The 19988-nt window shown below is 39.9% G+C and overlaps 1 protein-coding gene across 2 annotated transcripts in view; it reads right to left on the bottom strand.

Moving 5' to 3' along the window:
- SCAPER (S-phase cyclin A associated protein in the ER) overlaps positions 1–19988 on the bottom strand; it is a 523695-nt gene that overhangs the window by 52143 nt on the left and 451564 nt on the right. For both annotated transcript variants that reach the window (XM_044917799.1, XM_044917800.1), the window contains one exon: positions 10261–10416. In XM_044917799.1, the coding sequence (XP_044773734.1) occupies positions 10261–10416 (156 nt within the window). The remainder of the gene's footprint in view (positions 1–10260; positions 10417–19988) is intronic.

Here is a 19988-nt window from a genome sequence, read left to right as displayed (position 1 = left end):
GTCTGAATGGAGGCCCAAGAAAGTGGAAGATACAGAGGTGATGACCTCAAGATAGTCTGGGACAACCAAAGGTGGAAGGAAGAAGGGTCAGGGAGGAGCCCAGGAGGTGAGAATGCAAGGAGCTCTGGGTGACTGACAACAGGATCTAGTTCTGGATCTTGGAACTGCGGGCTAGGGCTGCTGTCCAAACATGCCTCTCCGATGGGACATTTCTGACCTCCTAACTTTCGCTTTCTCATAGTCACTGTAAGTAGCGAAGGGCCCTGTGCTGATTTTGGCTAGTTTTGCTGATGTTTTGGCTTCTCCTATCTTCAGAATTTGTTCGTTAGGTTGAAGGAGCTCTGCTAGAGGCTCTGCTGTGTGGCCAAGTGAAGGCAATTGCTTCTGCTGGGTGAGTAACTGGGAGGAAAAACTGTCATATCGGGCTGCATGATGACTGCAGTACCCTCCTGACCGACCTTTTCTGCTTCCCTTCTTGCACCTCTAACACATTCCTCACAGAGTAAACAGATGCTCTTTTTACTTTTTAAGTAATCAGATCATGCCACTCTCTGGCTTAAAATCCTCACATGGCTTCTCATCATACATAGAATAAAACCCAAACTTCTACTCTCTCCGTCCTCATCTCCTGGCCCTTACTTTGACTTCATTTAGCACTTTCTTTCTTTCTCACCACATTCCAGTATTCTGCCTTCTCTGTTTCTGGAACACACCCACCTCAGATATTTGGGAGTCATCAATTTAGCATTCTTCTTGACTACAATATTCTTCCCTTGGATCTTTACATGATTGACTACTTAGCTTCAGTGTCATCTCCCCAGAGAGGTCTTCCCTAACCACTCCATCTACAGAAGCCCCTGCCCAAGCCACTGTGCTATATTACCCTGCTTTATTTTCTCATATTGCCATCACTAACTCATATTATCTAATTTGTTTATTTGTTTATTGTCTTTTTCTCCTGTTAGATTGTAAGTTTCATAAATGTAGGTGTTTTGCTCACTCTACATCCCTAATGCCTTGACAAATATATGGCACATATCAACTGCTCAATAGCTAGCAATGAATAAGGAATAAATAAATGAATGAATAAAGAATAAAGCAATGGAAGGAAGTGAGGAAGAATTAGTCTCATTCCGGGCCAAGGAATGAGGGCCTCGGACATCTCCTTCTTACCTCTGAGGAAGAAGAACATGAGATGTGGGCAGCTCTTCTTCCTGTGTGAAGAGCAGGTGCAGGAAATGGGGCCCTGGCATAAGTTAATGACACACACCGGTGTTTGCTAACTCTGCCAGTCACAAGCTATTTCCTTTCTATTTTGTTTCTGGCTGGTGCTAGCTAAGTGCCTCAAGGGGAACTGCTGGGACATTTAGTATCTTTCCTTAAGGAAATTTTAGCTGAAGACATAAAACAAATACACAGGACAAGAGAACTAATGAATTAGCAGTAGACAAATATTAAGTCAGAGGTGTAAATAGTAGGTTCCATCTCATATTTCTGAGGCAAGCATCCCTTTCATATCAGATAGGACTGAAATGGATTCTGGGAGACAGAAGATAGAGATAACTAAGGTTTTAGGTCTTAAAATGAGATCAGATGACAAGAATCATGAGCAGAATAAGGTAGTGAAGAGGAACAGCCAACTTTGGGTAAAAGCCAATGAGCTTTAGAATCTGACGTATGAAATATAACTTCTTGGTAGAAACTGCCAGCAGGAATTCTGGGAGGAAATGTCCATCAGGGCTTTGTTGTGAATATGATCTGTGCCTTAACTTCACTTGCTCCTGCCTTGATTTACTTTTTCCTATTTTCTTTTGTTTTAATTTTTTTTCATTAAAAAAAAAAAGAATGAAGGGCGCCTGGGTGGCTCAGTTGGTTAAGCGACTGCCTTCGGCTCAGGTCATGATCCTGGAGTCCCTGGATCGAGTCCCGCATCGGGCTCCCTGCTCGGCAGGGAGCCTGCTTCTCCCTCTGACCCTCCCCCCTCTCATGTGCTCTCTCTCATTCTCTCTGTCTCAAATAAATAAATAAAATCTTTAAAAAAAAAAAAAGAATGAATTCATTCATCAAATGATTACATATACTGTAATCTCTCTCAAAACTGTTTGGAAAAAGGTGGGGTACAATAAATATATATTAAAAAAAGCACCTTAGACAAGAGACAGATGTGTTAGTTCCCATTTGCCCCTGCGTTAGTTCCCATTTGCCCCTGCCTGTGAGGGAGGAATTATCAAATTCACTTTTACAATGTGAGGAAAAAGGCTTTGAGAAGCTAAATCTGCCACCGGTCCCAGAGCTAGGAGAGTAGGAATGGCACCCTCATTTTTTTGACTCCCAAACCTGTGCTCTTCAACAACCCTATAACAAAGGTTTTCTTCTTGAGATCCTGCCCTCCAAAGTCCTAGAGCCAGTGGGAGTCCAACTGCAAGTGTATCCTGGATATATTCTGCTGCTCTAAGCCTGGTGAGCCGACACATGTACTCTCTGCCTTCGTCATACCCTACCCCCTCTGGGAGTGAAGTCAGTGAAGGCTGCCCCTAAACTTTGGTCCTGTGGGGCATGGTCCAGAAAGCTCCCTTTCTCTGACATAGTGCCTGGCACACAGTGGACATACAAGTTGAATTGTAGCAATGAATTGGTCATCGTTCTGTCCCTATAAGTCAACTAAGTCTTTATTACTAGAGCAGGGATAGATCTTTCAGAAATCTTTAAACTAGCCATCACCCAGTTGTGAATGCAGAAACAGCCCAGAAGTTCCTGCTCTTGTGTTCTTCTCACTCTCTAGATTTGAAGCATGCGGTAGTCATTCCTCCTTATCACTCTAAAGGCTGCCGTGCTCCCCTGGAAGGTGTGAGCAGGATTGCTGGAAGATAACTCACAAGGAGCATTTAGCCCAGGACACATAAATGGTGCTCAACAAATGTTACTTCCCTTACTTTTACTTGCTGAGTCCTATTATATTCACTTCATTCCCTATCTCCCAATCTCAGAAAGTCTTTTGTCTAAGGACAGTGGCTAATGACCACAAAAGGTTTAAAAGTTAACAGAAGTGATGTCAAGAGACAGGGTGACAATACCAGATATGAGACTGCAGAGAGAATAGAAGACAGATGAGAACAGAATACTGGAAACACATTCATCTTCAGTGTAGGATGGAAGGTGGAAGACTATTTTTCAAACACAACCATGGCGATATTTCTGGTCCTATATGCTCTTCTAGGACCTTCATATTCCCCATGAAGAGGTCAAGTCTATTTCTCCTCCGTTTGAAGCAGTTGGGGGGATTCTGTGATTGTCTTGATGAATAGAACTCTGGAAGTCATGCTGCATAACTTCTGAGGCTAGCTTGTAAAAGGTGATATGGTTTCTACCTGGTCCTTTGTCAAGATGCTCCTTCTTGGAACGTGGCACCATGTTGTAAGGAAGCCCAAATTAGCCTCTGCCGAGGGACCAGATGGACAGGTCCTCAGCAACAGCCATATGAACGACAGATGTGTGTGAATAAGCACTCAGAAGATTTCAACTGCTAGCCTTCCAACTTCTAGCCTTCTTCCAACTGAGGCCCAGATACTGTGGAACAAAGATAAGCCATTCTCTATGTATCTTGACAAAATTCCTGACACACGGAGTCTGTGAGATTAATAGATGGCTGTTTTTTTTTAAAGATTTTATTTTATTTTTTAAATGTAATCTCTACCCCCAATGTGGGGCTTGAACTCATGACCCTGAGATCAAGAGTTGCATTTCTGCTGAGCCAGCCAGGTGCCCCAATAGATGACTGTTTTATGCCACTAAGTTTTGGGGTGATCTGTTATATATCCATAGTAATTGGAACAAGGAGAAGAAAAGCAAAGGAAAATATGTGGAAGGGTGAGACCAGAGAAGCTCAGGGAGAAAAGCAGGATTAGAATAGTCTGTAAGTTGTCAAGGAGCATTAGGACTAGTTCTGATAGGTAGCAGTAAGGAAACAGGTTACAGATGGGTATCAGAGATTTTTTAGGCATTAAAACTTATCAATGACAGAATAAGTTCCCTTAGTAAGTAATGAGTTCCCTGTCAAAAGAGATATTCAAATATAGACTGGATGAGGCTACTGAAGAGATTCACACATGAAGAGAAGACTGGATTAAGGTAACATTAAAGTTCCTTCTAGTCAAAAAATGTGACAACAGATTAGATCTGGGGTATAAGGAAGAGAGATGAGACAGAGATGATGACGTCCGGAGTCTGATGAGATCATACATAAAAAGAGAGACTTAGAATTTTTTTTTTTTTTAAGATTTTATTTATTTGCGAGAGAGAGAATGAGAGACAGAGAGCATGAGAGGGAGGAGGGTTAGAGGGAGAAGCAGACTCCCTGCTGAGCAGGGAGCCCGATGTGGGACTCGATCCCGGGACTCCAGGATCATGACCTGAGCCGAAGGCAGTTGCTTAACCAACTGAGCCACCCAGGCGCCCGAGACTTAGAGAGAATTTTAAAAAAATTCTTTTTCATTCCTTTTGCTTTTTGTCCAGGTGACTGTTAATGGTCTCTCCCACTTTCTACCTCTCTTTAATATGTTCTCCATCAGGTATTCTTGATACTTGATTAATGCTCCCAAAATATGCTTAGCATGTCACTTCCCTGGTCAAAGGCTCTTGATGACACCACTGCCACCACATCTCAGCAAGTCATTGTATATGGTTCACACAGGACTTTTACATTTATTATCCCAGTTGAACCTCCCAACAACCCGGGCGGCACTAAAATCTCACAATGCAGCTCAAGGAAATACTCCACTGGTTCTTCATATTTCTCTGCCATGATGTCTTGGCTTTAGCTGTTTTCTGTATCTGCCTCTCTCTCAGCTCTCAATGTTCCAACCCTTCCTTTCAAGGCCCACATTAAATTTTAGGCGCTCTAGGAAACCGCTAATTCCTACAACTAAGAGTGGTCTTTCCCTCCTTTTAACTCCATCAATGATGATGTAGTAACCGTAGCAAATGTTTATTAAGCATGTACTATGTGCCAGACAGTGTGCTAAGTGCTTTCCTGTGTTATCTTCTATCCTCTGCATCACTCTGCCTTATACCGTAGGTCTTGGTATACGCGTCTTCTTTCTTCTACTAGTTGACAAGGTCCTTGAGGACACAAGTGATGTCTGAGTCATTTCTGCTTTCTCCCAAGCTTAGCACAGGGCCTGGCACAGAGCAAATGCTACATAAATATTTGTTTAATGCATGAGAGAATAATTCAGGCAGGCAGAGTTAAAGTTTACCTTTGCCTGAACAAATGGTTTTCAAGCACCCTTAAACACTTGAGAAGCACTCATTTATATCCACATAGTTAATGAGCTAAATTATAAATCATTCTTATCTTTTTATGACACAGGTTTCCAGGGACCTTGGCTAGAACCCCCTTTGTTAGTGTAGTATATGGATATGAAAATAAGGCCCACAAATACATATGACAACAAACTCCTTTTTGTATAAATACATTCTAGAATTCAGAATAGGCTCCTCCAAGTAGTCAGAATTAGCTAGGTTTTATAAGCTCTTCTCCTTACATAAGGACTGTGAACTCTTTCACTGTGGATCCACTGCTTCCTGGCCTTCTCCCTGTAGTGCCGAGTATAGTTATGGACTAGGAAATGATTGCTGACTCAGTGAAAGGCCTGTGTTGGCTCCAATTTATAATCACTCATTACTGTTCTGATCCTATTCATTCAGCTAAGGAGTGAGCACCTTAAGGGGGCCTCTGTGAGTCTCAGCCAATTAAGGCAGTTGAGATGCTGCCCTGAGATTTGAAAACTATCCTTTTCTCTTTACTACTTAAAGAACCAAGAATGGAAAAGTAATAGTGAAGGCCAAAGAAATAAGCATTTCTGAAAGTCCTACTATAGAGGGTTGAATTTTGTTTAAGTGATTAAGAATTACAACTTGAGAAAAGTTCTAGGATTCACATTCTGGAGTAATCCTAACATAAAACCAATCCTTTCACCAGAAGATCACAATTTCAATTTTTCCTTAAATGCAAGTTCAAAACCAGGCCTGGTACAAAAATCATCCATCTTCCCCCCCGCCCCCCCCGCCGTGCTGAAGCAAAGATTAATAACATAACCCCTGACACCCAAATTGTCTTTCAGAAAACCTAGGTAAAAATGAGAAGATTAAGGGCACAATAGGAGAGTAGAGCAAAGGCAACCCCGCTGTAATCACCGTCTCAAAGGCCGGGCCACCAGCAGACTGCAGTGTTTACCCAAAGCCTTGGGCTAATCAGTGTACTTAATTATCTCAGGGCTTGCCAGCTCATAAGAAGCGATTTTTGAAGGCCTCTCTGGCTCCTCTTTGTCTTCCTATTCCTGCTGGTCATAAAAGATCTTTGACAACAAGCCTTCCTCAACTTTCTGGCTCTGGTTGGCTTGTCCTGATAGCCCAAACAGGCATTATGTGAATTACCCCAATATAACAACAGCCACACTACCTTTCTCCCCAGACACAGCTGTGACCTTCTAGAGAGAAACTCTGACACATGTAACAAAGTGCTTTCAACAGGCCATTGTAGTTTATAGTTTAGAAATAAAATTTCCAGGAAGAAATGGGAAGTAGCTTGAAATGGTCTTGTAAAGATTAGAGGCAAACTAATCTGAAGAGGTAGGAAAAACTCCCTGTATTCTTCTGGTTTGGTGGCGTTCAGGAAATGTTGAAGAATGAAGGATGAGGAGAGCAGCAATTAGGGATCATTCTTTCACCTCATTCACAGAAGCAGCTGATACTGATACTGCTAAGAATTTCCTAGGTAAATTAAGCCAGGAAACACCTGGACCTTTTTTCCTAGAATAATCTGCTTTTGTAGCAAGGCCTACTAATAGAAATTGGTTGAGTAACTGAAGATGGAGAAGGAAATTACAATGGGAAAAATGGATTAAGAATTCTTAAAAACCACCAAGCGTTAATCACTGATTTATTTAAAATCCAGCTGCAGGGGCGCCTGGGTGGCTCAGTTGGTTAAGCGTCTGCCTTCGGCTCAGGTCATGATCCTGGGGTCCTGGGATCAAGCCCCGCATCAGGCTCCCTGCTCAGTGGGGAGCCTGCTTCTCCCTCTCCCTCTGCTGCTCCCCCTGCTTGTGTTCTCTCTCTATGTCTCTGTCAAATAAGTAAATAAAATCTTTAAAAAAAAATCTGGTTGCATATGTACATAAAAACAATATATATATATATACAAAGACATTGGTCTACTTGGATAATCCTTAGGCATATTTCCTCTATGGAAAACTGCTTAGATTCCTTTGGAGGGGATACCATCTACAACTCACAAATTTCAAGTCAGAAACCTGGGAGCCATTTTAGGTTCCTCCCTTCCCTTTACTTCCCACGTCACCAAGCTCTATGCCATCTCTCTTACATATATTCTGTCTCCTCTTAATGCATTTGCTCCTATTTCCATTGTCCCCACAGCCCTCACCATTTCCCACTTAGCTCATGCAAGAGCCTCTCCACTATTCCTTCTGCCTCTAGGCTCATGCCATTCCAGTCCTTTCTACACTTTTCAGGAATGATCATTCTGTAACAGAAATCTGATCCTGTTACTCTCTCTTAAACAACTTCAGTGACTTTCTACAGCTCTAGTGTAGCACATCAAGGTCTTGTCTCCCTTTTGGCCTCCTAGGAGCTAACATCTATGGAGTTCATTTAACACTTCATCTCCTGTCGCTCTTCATAGTCACCCTATTGCACAGCTCCATCAAACTGAGCATGAGACAATATCCTGTATATCCGTATCTCTTGATTTGGGTTGCCTCCAAACCAGACCTTGAAACAAGGATAGGAGTGCAAGTAGTTTACTTGGGAGGAAGCCGAGGACAGAAAGAGGGAAGGGAGAAAGTTGATCAAGGATGTGTCACTGCATAGCTTACCACTGGTGCCCCTCTGACAGACTGTACAGAACACCTTGGAACTGTCTCATTGAGGGTTAGTGGAGCTGGGATACAATCCACCCATTTATTGCTGGAGAGTCACTCCTGGAGGTATTAACTCCCCTGCACTTGTAGCAAACAGCCACTTGTCCAGAGAATATCCCCAGGCAGGCAGAGAAATACAGGAGTCCGTTGGCAGGTGACCCCCAGAGGGGCCAAAGACAGCAATAACATCTGCTATATCATACAGTGCACATATTATGCCCCTTTTCTCTGTTGCATTCTTTCCTCCATTGTCTTTCTGGGTCCTTTAAGATTTAGTCCATTGAAGAGCTGCAGCTCTTAGTTTACGGGTCTGACCCCAGACCAGGCTCGGGGCTCCCTGAGGGTAGTATCTTGGGTACTTGTCTTGGTGTCTGGCACAGGGCAGATGCTTAATGTCTACTGGAAGAGGACATGACTGTGTGTGTTAAAGAGAAGGGGATCCTGTTTTCCATATATGTAATTGAGAAAATCTTCAAAGAAATGAAATATATGCTCCTACATTTTGAATTATACAAAGTCAAGTGTGTAGGTGAGAGCACTAAAGTAGGAATCTTGTATCTTAATTCAAGTTAGTTTGGCTCAGTTGCTTTCCCTATAAGAGTGAGTGCTGTGCCACTCTGGAAAACAGTATGGAGGTTCCTCAAAAAGTTGAAAGTAGAGCTACCAAATGATCTAGCAATTGCACTACTGGGTATTTACCCCAAAGATACAAATGAAGGGATCTGAAAGGGTATGTGCACCCCGATGTTTATAGCAGTAATGTCCACAATAGCCAAACTGTGGAAAGAGCCAAGATGTCCATCGACAGATGAATGGATAAAGAAGATGTGGTATATATATATATATATAAAATGGAATATTATGCAGCCATCAAAAAGAATGAGATCTTGCCATTTGCAATGACATGGATGGAACTGGAGGGTATTATGCTGAGTGAAATAAGTCAAAAAGAGAAAGACATGTATCATGAGTGGGGGGATAAAATAAGACTGGGAAAATATTGATAATAGTTGGAGTTAGACAATGGATACTATAGGGCATTCATTACTGTACTCTTTCCTTTTGGGTATGTTTGAAAAGTATATAAAATATAAATAAAAAGGGCTACAGCAAAAAAAAAATTATATGCAGTGCTGTTTAAAATTGTAAGAAAATTATTTTACTGAACATTCTTAATATGCCTGAGGGCTATGTCATATTCCTATCAGAAACACTGAATCATTATTGCAAATTATTCTTAACTGGTGGGAGGGGAGAGAAAAGAACATAATGGGGGTTTACTCTGCCCCTCTTAGAGAATTATTGCTTTTGAGGACAGTCCACAGGATGGGGTAAGGGGTCTAATGAGCCAACCAAGCCAGAAGTTGTCCCTGGCACGTTGGCTATAATCATGCCCATAGTGTAGAGGCCGCTTTTGGGCAACCAACTTGAGCAACAGAAACCTGAGTAAGGTAGAGGGCCCACAGTGACCCCCCAACCCCCCCTGCCATACTGAATACAAACAGGCCCATTAGGCGACCCACCTCAGAATATCCATAAGCCCCAGCTGACCAATAGGCTACTTACAACCGCGCACAGGTACCAAAAATGGAAAATTCCATACGTTCCCATACCTCCACCCCGCCCCCTCCAAATACAGCCCCCCCACCACTGCCTTGTGGCAGACCGTCTCTCCTTAGCTGCCCTGCCCGCAGCTCCCCTGGAGTGTTTTCAATAAACTTTTATCTCCTTTGTTCTGCCCCGGGTGAATTCTTTCACTACCCATGCCACCGGCCTCCATCTGATCGGGTTGTCTGTCCTACACATAGGTCATATGTAACTTCAGGGAGCTACTGTTTTTGGATGGCTCCCTTTCCTTATTCATGAAGGTATCTTGGAGAAAGAGACAAAAGGGGAAAATAAACAAACCTAGGAGGCTGTAAATAAAAGCATGTGAACACAGTCATGGACTGTGTTGTGCTGAGGGTCTGCCTTGATTTGGTGTAGGCTTTGTTATTGACTCACTAACTCAAGGACAATCACTTGATTCCCCTGAATTTCAGTGGAAGTACGACTGGACAACTCCTAAGATCTCTTCCAGCAATGATAGTTAAGTGTATGATACTAACAAGAAAAACAGACTCTGACAGGAGTGTGTAGCCAGGGAAAAACAAGAAATGTAAGGCTAGTCTCAATACGGGAGACCAATAAGGACAAAGGTAGGACAAAGAAGAAAAGAGGCCACGATGACCACTTGCATCTCTATGAAATGACCCCAAGACGGGCAAAATTTAAGAGATGTTTCCAAAGTTGAGTCCAGATTGATATCAAGTAGAAGCCTTACCTTCTGGTGACAGCAAAGCACAGCATGCACATTCCATGTAAGAGTTCTGCGGCATGCTGCAGAAATGTGGCCATCTTGGGATTCTCATCCACTGGTCCTTGCACTGAGAGGAAGCAGCCATGAAGCTTGCTGATCAGACCTATGTTCACCATGTAGCTAGATGTAGGGAGAAACACGTGTGTTATCAGTCTGCATGGGCTGGCAATATCTTCAAAGATGAGTCTGAAAAACTTAGACCCCTCTAACAAGCAAACACAGGTTTGGGTAAAGCATCTCAACTAATAATTTCCTTAGATTTAGTCCTGAATAATCAGCTATTTCTGTAAGTGATTCTCTTCCCTCTTTTGGTTAGGCTGATGCTATTCTTCAAGAAAGATGAGTGAAAATGATTATCTGATCATTTTTAGTGGTCTAAAGAGTCTGTCAATAATTGACTTTTTTTTTTTAAGATTTTATTTATTTATTTGAGAGAGAGAGAAGACACAGCGAGAGAGGGAACACAAGAGGGAGAGTGAGAGAGGGAGGAAGCAGGCTTCCCGCGGAGCAGGGAGCCCGAAGCGGGGCTCGATCCCAGGACCCTGGGACAGTGACCTGAGGCAAAGGCAGACGCTTAATGACTGAGCCACCCAGGTGCCCTGTGTCTGTCAATAGTTGAAATTATTTATAATTACCTCTACACTCTTGAAAAGCAATACTTTTTAAAGTACCAGAGAGCCAAATTCACTAGAATGTAAGGATTCAGAAAATAAGATGATGCTACCCAGATATACTCTTGTTACAACCTAAATTTCTAATGCCAAGTGTAGGTTCTCTATTTTTCAAAACCCTATCACCATTAGGAGTATAACAGTGAGAATCTAATTGCTTTCTGTTATGAAAAGTACCAGTCTTGACAGTTGACAATAACATTTAAGAAGTCACTTTCATCTTTTCAGACCATTAAACAGCTTTCCAGAGCTGTTTATTAAACTGGACCAAAAATAGTAGCTCCTTTATTAGTCCGCAAAGCAGCTATTATTGAAAATAGTATTTAATATATGACCTCGTAGATAAATCAGCCTTAGCTTGGAGATTTTGTACTGATTCAGTGCTACTGTATTTACATATATGAAAAGGGCAGGACTTTGAATACAGTAGTTCTGAAAATCAACATGTTAACTTTTAGCAATAAATGCAAAGGAATTGATGCTTCTGCTCATGAGTGCACTATAGTCCCCATCACTATTCATTTACCAAGATACCTTTTTGTAAAAGTAAGGAAAATCTGATGAATAATTCATATCTGGAGCTTCTTCCAAGTTTACTACTTAGAAGGTTCAATATAATGCCCCTTTTCTCCTCTTATATTAGGAAATATACTCACCTGGGCTACTCAACATCTCCTACAGTTTTTTTTTTTTTTAGATTTTTATTTATTTATTCATGAGAGACAGGGAGAGAGAGAGAGAGGCAGAAGCAGGCTCCCTGCTGAGCAGGGAGCCCGATGCAGGACTCGATCCCAGGACCCTGGGATCATGACCTGAGCCGAAAGCAGACGCTTAACCATCTGAGCCACCCAGGCGCCCCATCTCCTACAGTTTTAAAATTGGGAAGTATGAAATGATGACCACCAGACCTATTCTCTTATAATGAAAGAAACTGACAGACTGACATATGCACACAATGAGGATCTTATCATATTCTGATTTAATAGAATCAGACTAAAAAACCGGACTCTTATATTTGCACAGAACTTTTCAATTTAGAAGGTGTTTTTATATTAATCATCCCAATGAATTTCCCAACAGTTCCATGAGAGAGTGGATAGTGACAGCTTTGGTTTTTGTACACCTAGCATATTCTCCTCTCCTATACCATGTAGTCCTGGTGGGATTCTTAAATATTGTGCTCTCCTACAAAAGCAGAAGTTAGTATGTACTCCATGATAGTCAAAGTTCATCAGCTAGGCCATAATAACAAGTTCTAGGATGGGTACATGACCTAAAAAGGACCAATTAGGATCTTCTGCGGGATTAACAGATGACCATAGGATGAATCTCTTTTCTCTGGGGATATCTAAACTGAGAGATATGAACCTGGGGTTTGCTGGTAGCCAACTTACTTGTTACACAAATATATGCTTATAGGATGAAGCCAAGCAGAGACAAGTCGAAGTGAGAAAACAGACAAAGCCCAGATGGTATAATTGGAGTCTTAGCATCTAGCTTCAAACCTCTACCTTTCCAGTTACAGAAGCCATTTTACTAGCCTTTTTTGCTTAAGTTATTTCAAGTTAAGTTTCTAAAAGAGTTCTAATCATAGAAAGTAGAAAAATTACTTTTTATGATTATAAAAGTAATACAGGCTTATTATGAAAATTTATATAGCAAAGAAAAGCAGGAAAAAAACCAGAAAAAGTTGGCCATAATGTCACCAAAGACAACTGCAGTTTGATATGTTTCCTTTTGTTTTTTCTATTTGATTTTTTTATCTATATGACTGACATTAAACTGAATTTTATTCAACTATTTTAGGCATTTTCTGTATCATGAAAGATATCTTTATAAGCATTACATTTTAAACCTTTAAAAACTATATTGTTGAAAAGTTTTAACATAAACCAAATAAAGGCAGAGTAGGATAACAAACCCCCATGCATTTATCATCCATCCCTAATCACCATCAACCATGGCCAATCCCACCCATCCACACCTATCTTGCATAATGTATAACCAAGTCTAAGTCATTATATAATTTCATTCATAAATGTGTTAGTTTGTATCTCTAAAAAATAAGAACTTGAAAAAGCAACCACAATACCATTACATCTGAAAATAACAGTAATTCCTTAGTACTATCAAGTAACTAGTATTCAAATTTCCAAAAGTATCACAAATGTCTTAACATTTTTAATAGTTTTTTAAAAATTAGGATCCAAATAAGAACCATACATTATAATTGGCTACTATATCTTTCGAAGTCTCTTACTCTGTATGTTACCCCTCCATCTCTTTTCTTCTTTTGCAAATTTATTTGTTGAAAAACCCTGGGTGTTTATTTTATAGTTTCCCACAATCTAAATTTTGCTGATTATATCCCCGTGGTATCATTTACCATATTTTTTTGAACTATGTATTTCCTGTAAAATGATCTAGATTCTAGAGGTCTGATTGCATACATGAACATCATTTTTTTAAATGGGTGAATAATTTCCTACCAGTGGAATATTTTTGGAGCTTCTGGTAGTTTTCAGTATCCGTCACTATACACCATGTTGGGATGAACATTTTGTGTACAAATCCTTGCCAGACTTCAAGTTACTTTCTAGAAGTAGAATTACAGAGCCAAAGAGTATACAGATTTTCAGAGTTCTTGATATGTACAGCCCTGTTACATTAAAAAAAACGTTGAATCAATTTATAGTCCTACCTGTAGGGTATGAGGAAACCATATTCACTGTGTGGGGGTTGGTATTACTATTCCCATTTGATAGATGAGGAAACTGAGGCTCAGGGATAGTGAAGTACTAGCCCAGTCAGGAGAGATGCAATATCCTAAGGTCTTCTGACTCCTGATAAGAGTGTCCTTTCCACTAAATACACTCTTGTGTGGCGTTTTTGGGGGTCCTTACTGAGGTATGAGTTAGTGTTGTTGTTTTAGAGGGGAGGGTGGGGAGGGTCAGAGGAAGGAGAGAGAGAATGTTAAGCTGGGCGTGGAGCCTGACGCAGGGCTTGAATCTCACAACCCTGAGATCATGACCTGGACAGAAACCAAGAGTTGGAAGCTTAATAGACCAAGCCACCCAGGCGCCCCTGAGGTATGAGTTTTTTAAACAAGAATGGAAAATATTTTCTCAGACTATTCCTGAGACTAATAATGACCACACAAAACTTCAAAACCACCTAGTTTTGAGATGAAAATGGCTTAACTGGATTTCCTGTACTGATCTTGAAATAGCTAGAAAGGAGGAAAGACTTCCAGAAGGAATGAAGAAGCACAGAAAAACCAAACCAAACCATAATGAACACTACTGAGCAGGTGGTCCTTTCTGAGCATGGTCTCCTTTGGTTACTGGGGGCCATCAGTCTGACCAATGTTTTTCTAAACTGCCTGGGTCCTGAATCACTGCTCTGGCAATCTTTAGATGACTGCCTAAAAAGATACTGAAACTAAATGGCTCTAAAGGATCAGTGCAGAAAAATTCGTATTGCCAACTTTACAGTTTTGAGGGAAGAATGTAGAATCTTCCAATGGATGTTGGGATCAGCAGCAATATATCTTTCACACTGTAGCGGTTAGGCTGAAATTATAATGTTGAGACTGTTAACCATATACAAGATGAAAAGCTTTAATGTGGACTTCTTAGAATATACATTCTGGGAAACAAGCTGCTGTGAATGCTCCAGGAAATGGGCGTCTCCATTTATTTTACCATTTGAGATTTAAAATGAGTCCCTCTGCAGCTTTTGCCACTGGAATGTATAAGCTGAAAGATCTCTCTCTCTATCTAATCTATCTCCCTCTGTATAAAGATTTATATATATATATAAATTTATTTATTGCCGCCTCTTCTTTGTCCACCCTTGTCCAGCTACCCACTTTCATCCCAACTGAAATGTTGTCCAAAGGAGTTCTATTTCTGAACTAGGTTTAGTAAACTCATGATATTCCATGGTTTTAACTATCCTTGATATGTTAATAACTCCTAATTCTCTATCTCTGGGGCTATTTCTTTTCTGAACTTCTTTCCAGAAGTTCTAATTTTTGGATATTTCCTCTTGGGGGTCCCAAGGCACTCCTACATGGATATGTTCAAACAAAAACTCATCATCTCTTCTGAAATCTCCCAACATTGTCTAATTGAATGTCACCAATTCATCCCATAAATGATGCAAGAGATGTGGGGGCATAACTATTTGTAATCATGCATTAATCCATTCTTTTTTTTTTTTTTAAAGATTTTATTTATTTATTTGACAGAGAGACACACAGCGAGAGAGGGAACACAAGCAGGGGGAGTGGGAGAGGGAGAAGCAGGCTTCCCGCTGAGCAGGGAGCCCGATGTGGGGCTTGATCCCAGGACCCTGGGATCATGACCTGAGCCTAAGGCAGACGCTTAACGACTGAGCCACCCAGGCGCCCTCATTCAATTATTTCTAAATATGATACTGATGCTAACCCCCAGGACCTCTCAGAGACTGACACCTAATAATTTCTATAAGAGGTATGTTCAAAGTATTACTACAGTTCAGCAGGAAAGCCTAATTTTCGCTCAATGGGTCAGATTACTTTGGAGGTCTTCAAATCTTTAAATGCATTCACCGGTATTCTGGAGGTTGAGAGACAGAATTTGGGTCATATATTTTTGAGGGGTAGAGATCTAGCCAATGTAGTGTGTTCCAGAGGCAGTGAGCTCCTGGACTGAACAATATGAGTGGTTCAGCACAATGCATGGTTTTGATAGAGCAGTTCTTGGTTTTGACAGAAATAGTAGCTCTTCAGTTTTGCAGTGTTCTTCTGGGAGTCATTCCCAGAGATCTAGTCTAGAACCTGCTCTTTCAGTCCTTGGAAAAATTTTGTAAGTACCTAATTCCATGTATTAAATCCTTTCTGCTTAAAATAGTTTTGATGGTTTGTTTACTACAAATGAATTCTGATTATAACAAAGGCCAATAAACAATGTTCAACCTCAACTAGTGATAAAGACAATGTAAATGGCTGAGGTTGAAGAGGTTGCTGCCTGTGTTCTCTTTAGAATTCTGATGGACTCCTGTCTCACATTTAGGTCTTTCAACCATTTTGGCTCTATTTTTGTGTGTGTTGCAAGGAAATGGTCCGGTTTCATTCTTCTGCACGTGGCTGTCCAATTTTCCATAAGTATACTAATAAACATTTGATAGTGGAATAAATAAGTCAATCAACAACAACAAAAAAGACAATGTAAATGAAGATGACACAAAATGCCATTTCACACGTATCAGGTTGGCAATTCGTAAGTGTGTTAACATAAAACATTGATAAAGATATGGGGAAATGAACTCCTATCCTTCGCTGATGAGAAGTGAAATCTGTATAATTACTTTGGAGAACAATTTGGTATTACTTGGTAAAGTTAAACATACATTTATCATAGCATTCATAAATTCCTATTGTAAGCATGTAAATTTTTTTTTTAAAGATTTTATTTATTTATTTGAGAGAGAGAATGAGAGAGAGAGAGAGCATGAGAGGGGGGAGGGTCAGAGGGAGCAGCAGACTCCCCGCTGAGCAGGGAGCCTGATGTGGGACTCGATCCCAGGACTCCAGGATCATGACCTGAGCCAAAGGCAGTCGCTTAACCAACTGAGCCACCCAGGCACGCTGTAATCATGTAAATTAAAGAAACTCCCATATAGGTGCAAAAAAAGATTTCTATAAGGATGTTCACTACATCATTGCTTGAAATGGTGAAAAAGTAGAAATTACTGTCCTCAGGTGGAAAATGGAAAGGGAAACTGTGAATTTATACATTTAAAAGAATCTGTAGAGCAGTTAAAATGAATTAATCAGATCTAAATGCATTAACATAAATTAATCTCAACAACATGTTGGGTGAAAATAGAAGTGGACAAAATAGTATGATGGCATTTATATAAATTTTAAATACATGAAAAAATAGAAGGTAGATAATGTACTTTATGGATATCTATTTGATCTTTAAGTACACATATACACATAAAGTTTATACATATATTTACATAAACATACACATACATATTTTCATATACAGCATTTATATATATAAAATTACAAAAACATGCATGGGAATGATATACACAAACTAACATAGTGACTTACCTCCTGAGAGGGAGTAAGGGGAAAGGATGAAGATAGGGAGTTAGCTGCACCTGCAACATTTGGTTTCTTACCAATAAGAAAAAAGATCTAAGGCAATATAGAAAAGTGTTATCAGTTACTGAAAAATGTTATCAGTTGGTACTTAGGTGTTAGGTGTATGAGACTTCTAATGTGCTGTTGAATTTGGTTTGCTAGTATTTTGTTGAGAATTTTTGCATCTACGTTCGTTAGGGATATTGGGCTATAATTCTCTTGTCTTGTAGTTCTGTTTTCTAGCTTTGGTATCTGGGTAATGTTGGCCTTGTAAGATGAGTTTGGCAGTGTTCCCTTCTCTCCAATTTGTCTTGGAACAGTCTGAGAAGGATTGGCATTAATTCTTTAAGTGTTTGGTAGAATTCACCAGTGAAACCATCTGGTCCTGAGCTTTTTTCTGTTGTGAGGGTTTTTTGTTTGTTTTGTTTTGTTTTTTTAAAGATTTTACTTATTTATTTGACAGAGAGAGAGAGAATCAAGAGCAGGAACACAAGCAGGGGCAGTGGGAGAAGGAGAAGCAGGCTTCCTACGGAGCAGGGAGCCTGATGCGGGGCTCGATCCCAGGACCCTGGGACCATGACCTGAGCCGAAGGCTAGACACTTAATGACTGAGCCACCCAGGCGCCCCTGTTGTGAGGTTTTTGATTATTGATTCAATCTTCTTACTTGCTACTAGTCTGTTCAGATTTTCTATTTCCTTATGATATATGGTCTTGATAGTTGTATGTTTCTAGGATTTACCCACTTCTTCTAGGTTGTCCAACTTGTTGGCATATAATTGTTCATAACAGCCTCTTATGATCCTTAGTATTTCTGTGCTATCAGGTATAATGTCTCCTCTTTTAAGTATAATTTTATTTATTTGGGTCCACTCTCTTTTTTCTTGGCTAGTCTAGCTAAAGGTTTGTCCATTTAAAGGTTTTGTTAATCTTTTCTAATGTTCTCCTATTCTTTTTTCATTTATTTCTGCTTTAATCTTTATTATTTCCTTCCTTCTACTATCTTAGGGCTTAGGTTGTTCTTTTTCTAGTTCCTTGAGATGTAAAATTAGGTTGTTTATTTGAGATCACTGTTGCTTCTTGATATATGTATCTATCGATATAAAATTCCATTTTAGAGCTGCTTTTGCTGTGTCCCATAAGGTTTGGCATGTTATGCTTCCATTTTCATTTGTCTTAAAAACATTAAAAAAAATTTCTTCTTTGATCCATTGATTGTTCAGGACTGTGCTGTTTAATTTCCATGTATACGTAAATTTTTCAGCTTTCCTCCCATTATTGTTTTCTAGTTTCATACCATTGTGGTAGGAAAAGATATTTGATAAAATTTCTATATTCTTAAAATTGTTGAGACTTGTTTTGTGGCCTAATATATGATCTATCCAAGAAAATGTTCCATGTGCACTTGAGAAGAATATATATTCTGCTGCTGTTGGATAGAATGTTCCAAATATATTAGGTCCTTTTGGCCTACAGCATTTAAATCTGCTGTTTCCTTATTGATTCTCTGTCTGGTACATCTGTCTATTGTTGGGAATGGGGTATTAAAGTCAATAACTATTATCATATTATTGTTTATTTCCTTTAGTTCTATTAGTATTTGTTTTATATATTTAGGTGCTCCAGAGTTGGGTACATAAATATTTATCACTGTTATATTTTCTTAGTAGACTGACCCCTTTATCAATATACAATGACCTTCTTTGTCTCTTTTGACTATTTTTAGCTTAAAATCCATTTTGTTTGATATAAATATAGCTATCCCTGCTTTCTCTTAGTTACCATTTCCTTGAAGTATCTCTTTCCATCCCTTCACTTTGTATGTCCTTAATGGTAAAATGAGTCTCTTGTAGGAAGCATATTGTTGGATCTTGTTATTTCATCCATTCAGCCACTCTATGTGCTTTGATTAGAGAATTTAATCCAATTACACCTAAAGTAATTATCAATTAGTAAGGACTCACTATTGCTATTTTGTTGTTTTCTGATTGTTTTGTACTTTCCTTATTCCTTGCTTCTTTTCTTGCAGTCTGCCTTTGTGATCTGATGACTCTGCGGTGGTGTGATTTGACTCCTTTATAATAATCTTTTGTGTATGTACTACAGGTTTTCCTTTGTGGATACCAAGAGGCTTAAATAAAATATATTTATTACATCCCACTTTAAGCAGATAAGTTTGACAGTATATAGAAACTTTATGCTTTTACTTCTCCTCTGCTCACATTTTGGGTTATTGATGCTACAATTTATATTTTTTATAGTGTGTATCCAATAACAATAACAAATTACTGTAGTTATGGTTACTTTTAATACATTTGATTTTTAACCTTTAAACTAGGATTGTAAGTGAATTGTGCACCACCATTACAGTATCAGACATTTAGACTTTGCCTATATGTTTGCTATTTCCAGTGAGTATTACACGTCCATGTGTTTTTGTTGTTATCCTCCTTTTGTTTCAGCTTGAAGAATGCCCTTTAGCATTTCTTGTAAGGCAGGTCTAATGGTGGTGAACTTCTTCAGCTTTTGTTTGTTTGGGAAAATCTTTATTTCTTCTTTATTTCTGAAGGACAGCATCACCAGGTACAGCATTCTTGGTTGACATTTTTTTCTTTCCATATTTTGAAAGGCTGTGCCTTGATGTTGGGCGGGGCTGCAGGCTGGACTTCAGGTAGGCTGCTGGCTGTACTCTGGTGTTGGGCAAGTTTGCCCGCTGGGTTCTCTGGTGGTCAGGGGCTCCCAGCTATATCTCATAGTTGGATGGGGCTATAGGCTATGCTTTGAGGTTTCCCAGGGTCATTGTTCAGGCTTCCTGGTTATGTGTGGGGCAAGAAACTATGGTCAACAGTTGGGCAGAGATGCTGGGTTGGCTACCTGTCC

This window comes from Neomonachus schauinslandi, chromosome 9 (assembly GCF_002201575.2).
Source record: "Neomonachus schauinslandi chromosome 9, ASM220157v2, whole genome shotgun sequence".
NCBI classification, from domain to species: domain Eukaryota; kingdom Metazoa; phylum Chordata; class Mammalia; order Carnivora; family Phocidae; genus Neomonachus; species Neomonachus schauinslandi.
The sequence above is the reverse complement of the archived record's forward strand: the minus strand, read 5'-3'. Positions and strand labels throughout refer to the sequence as shown.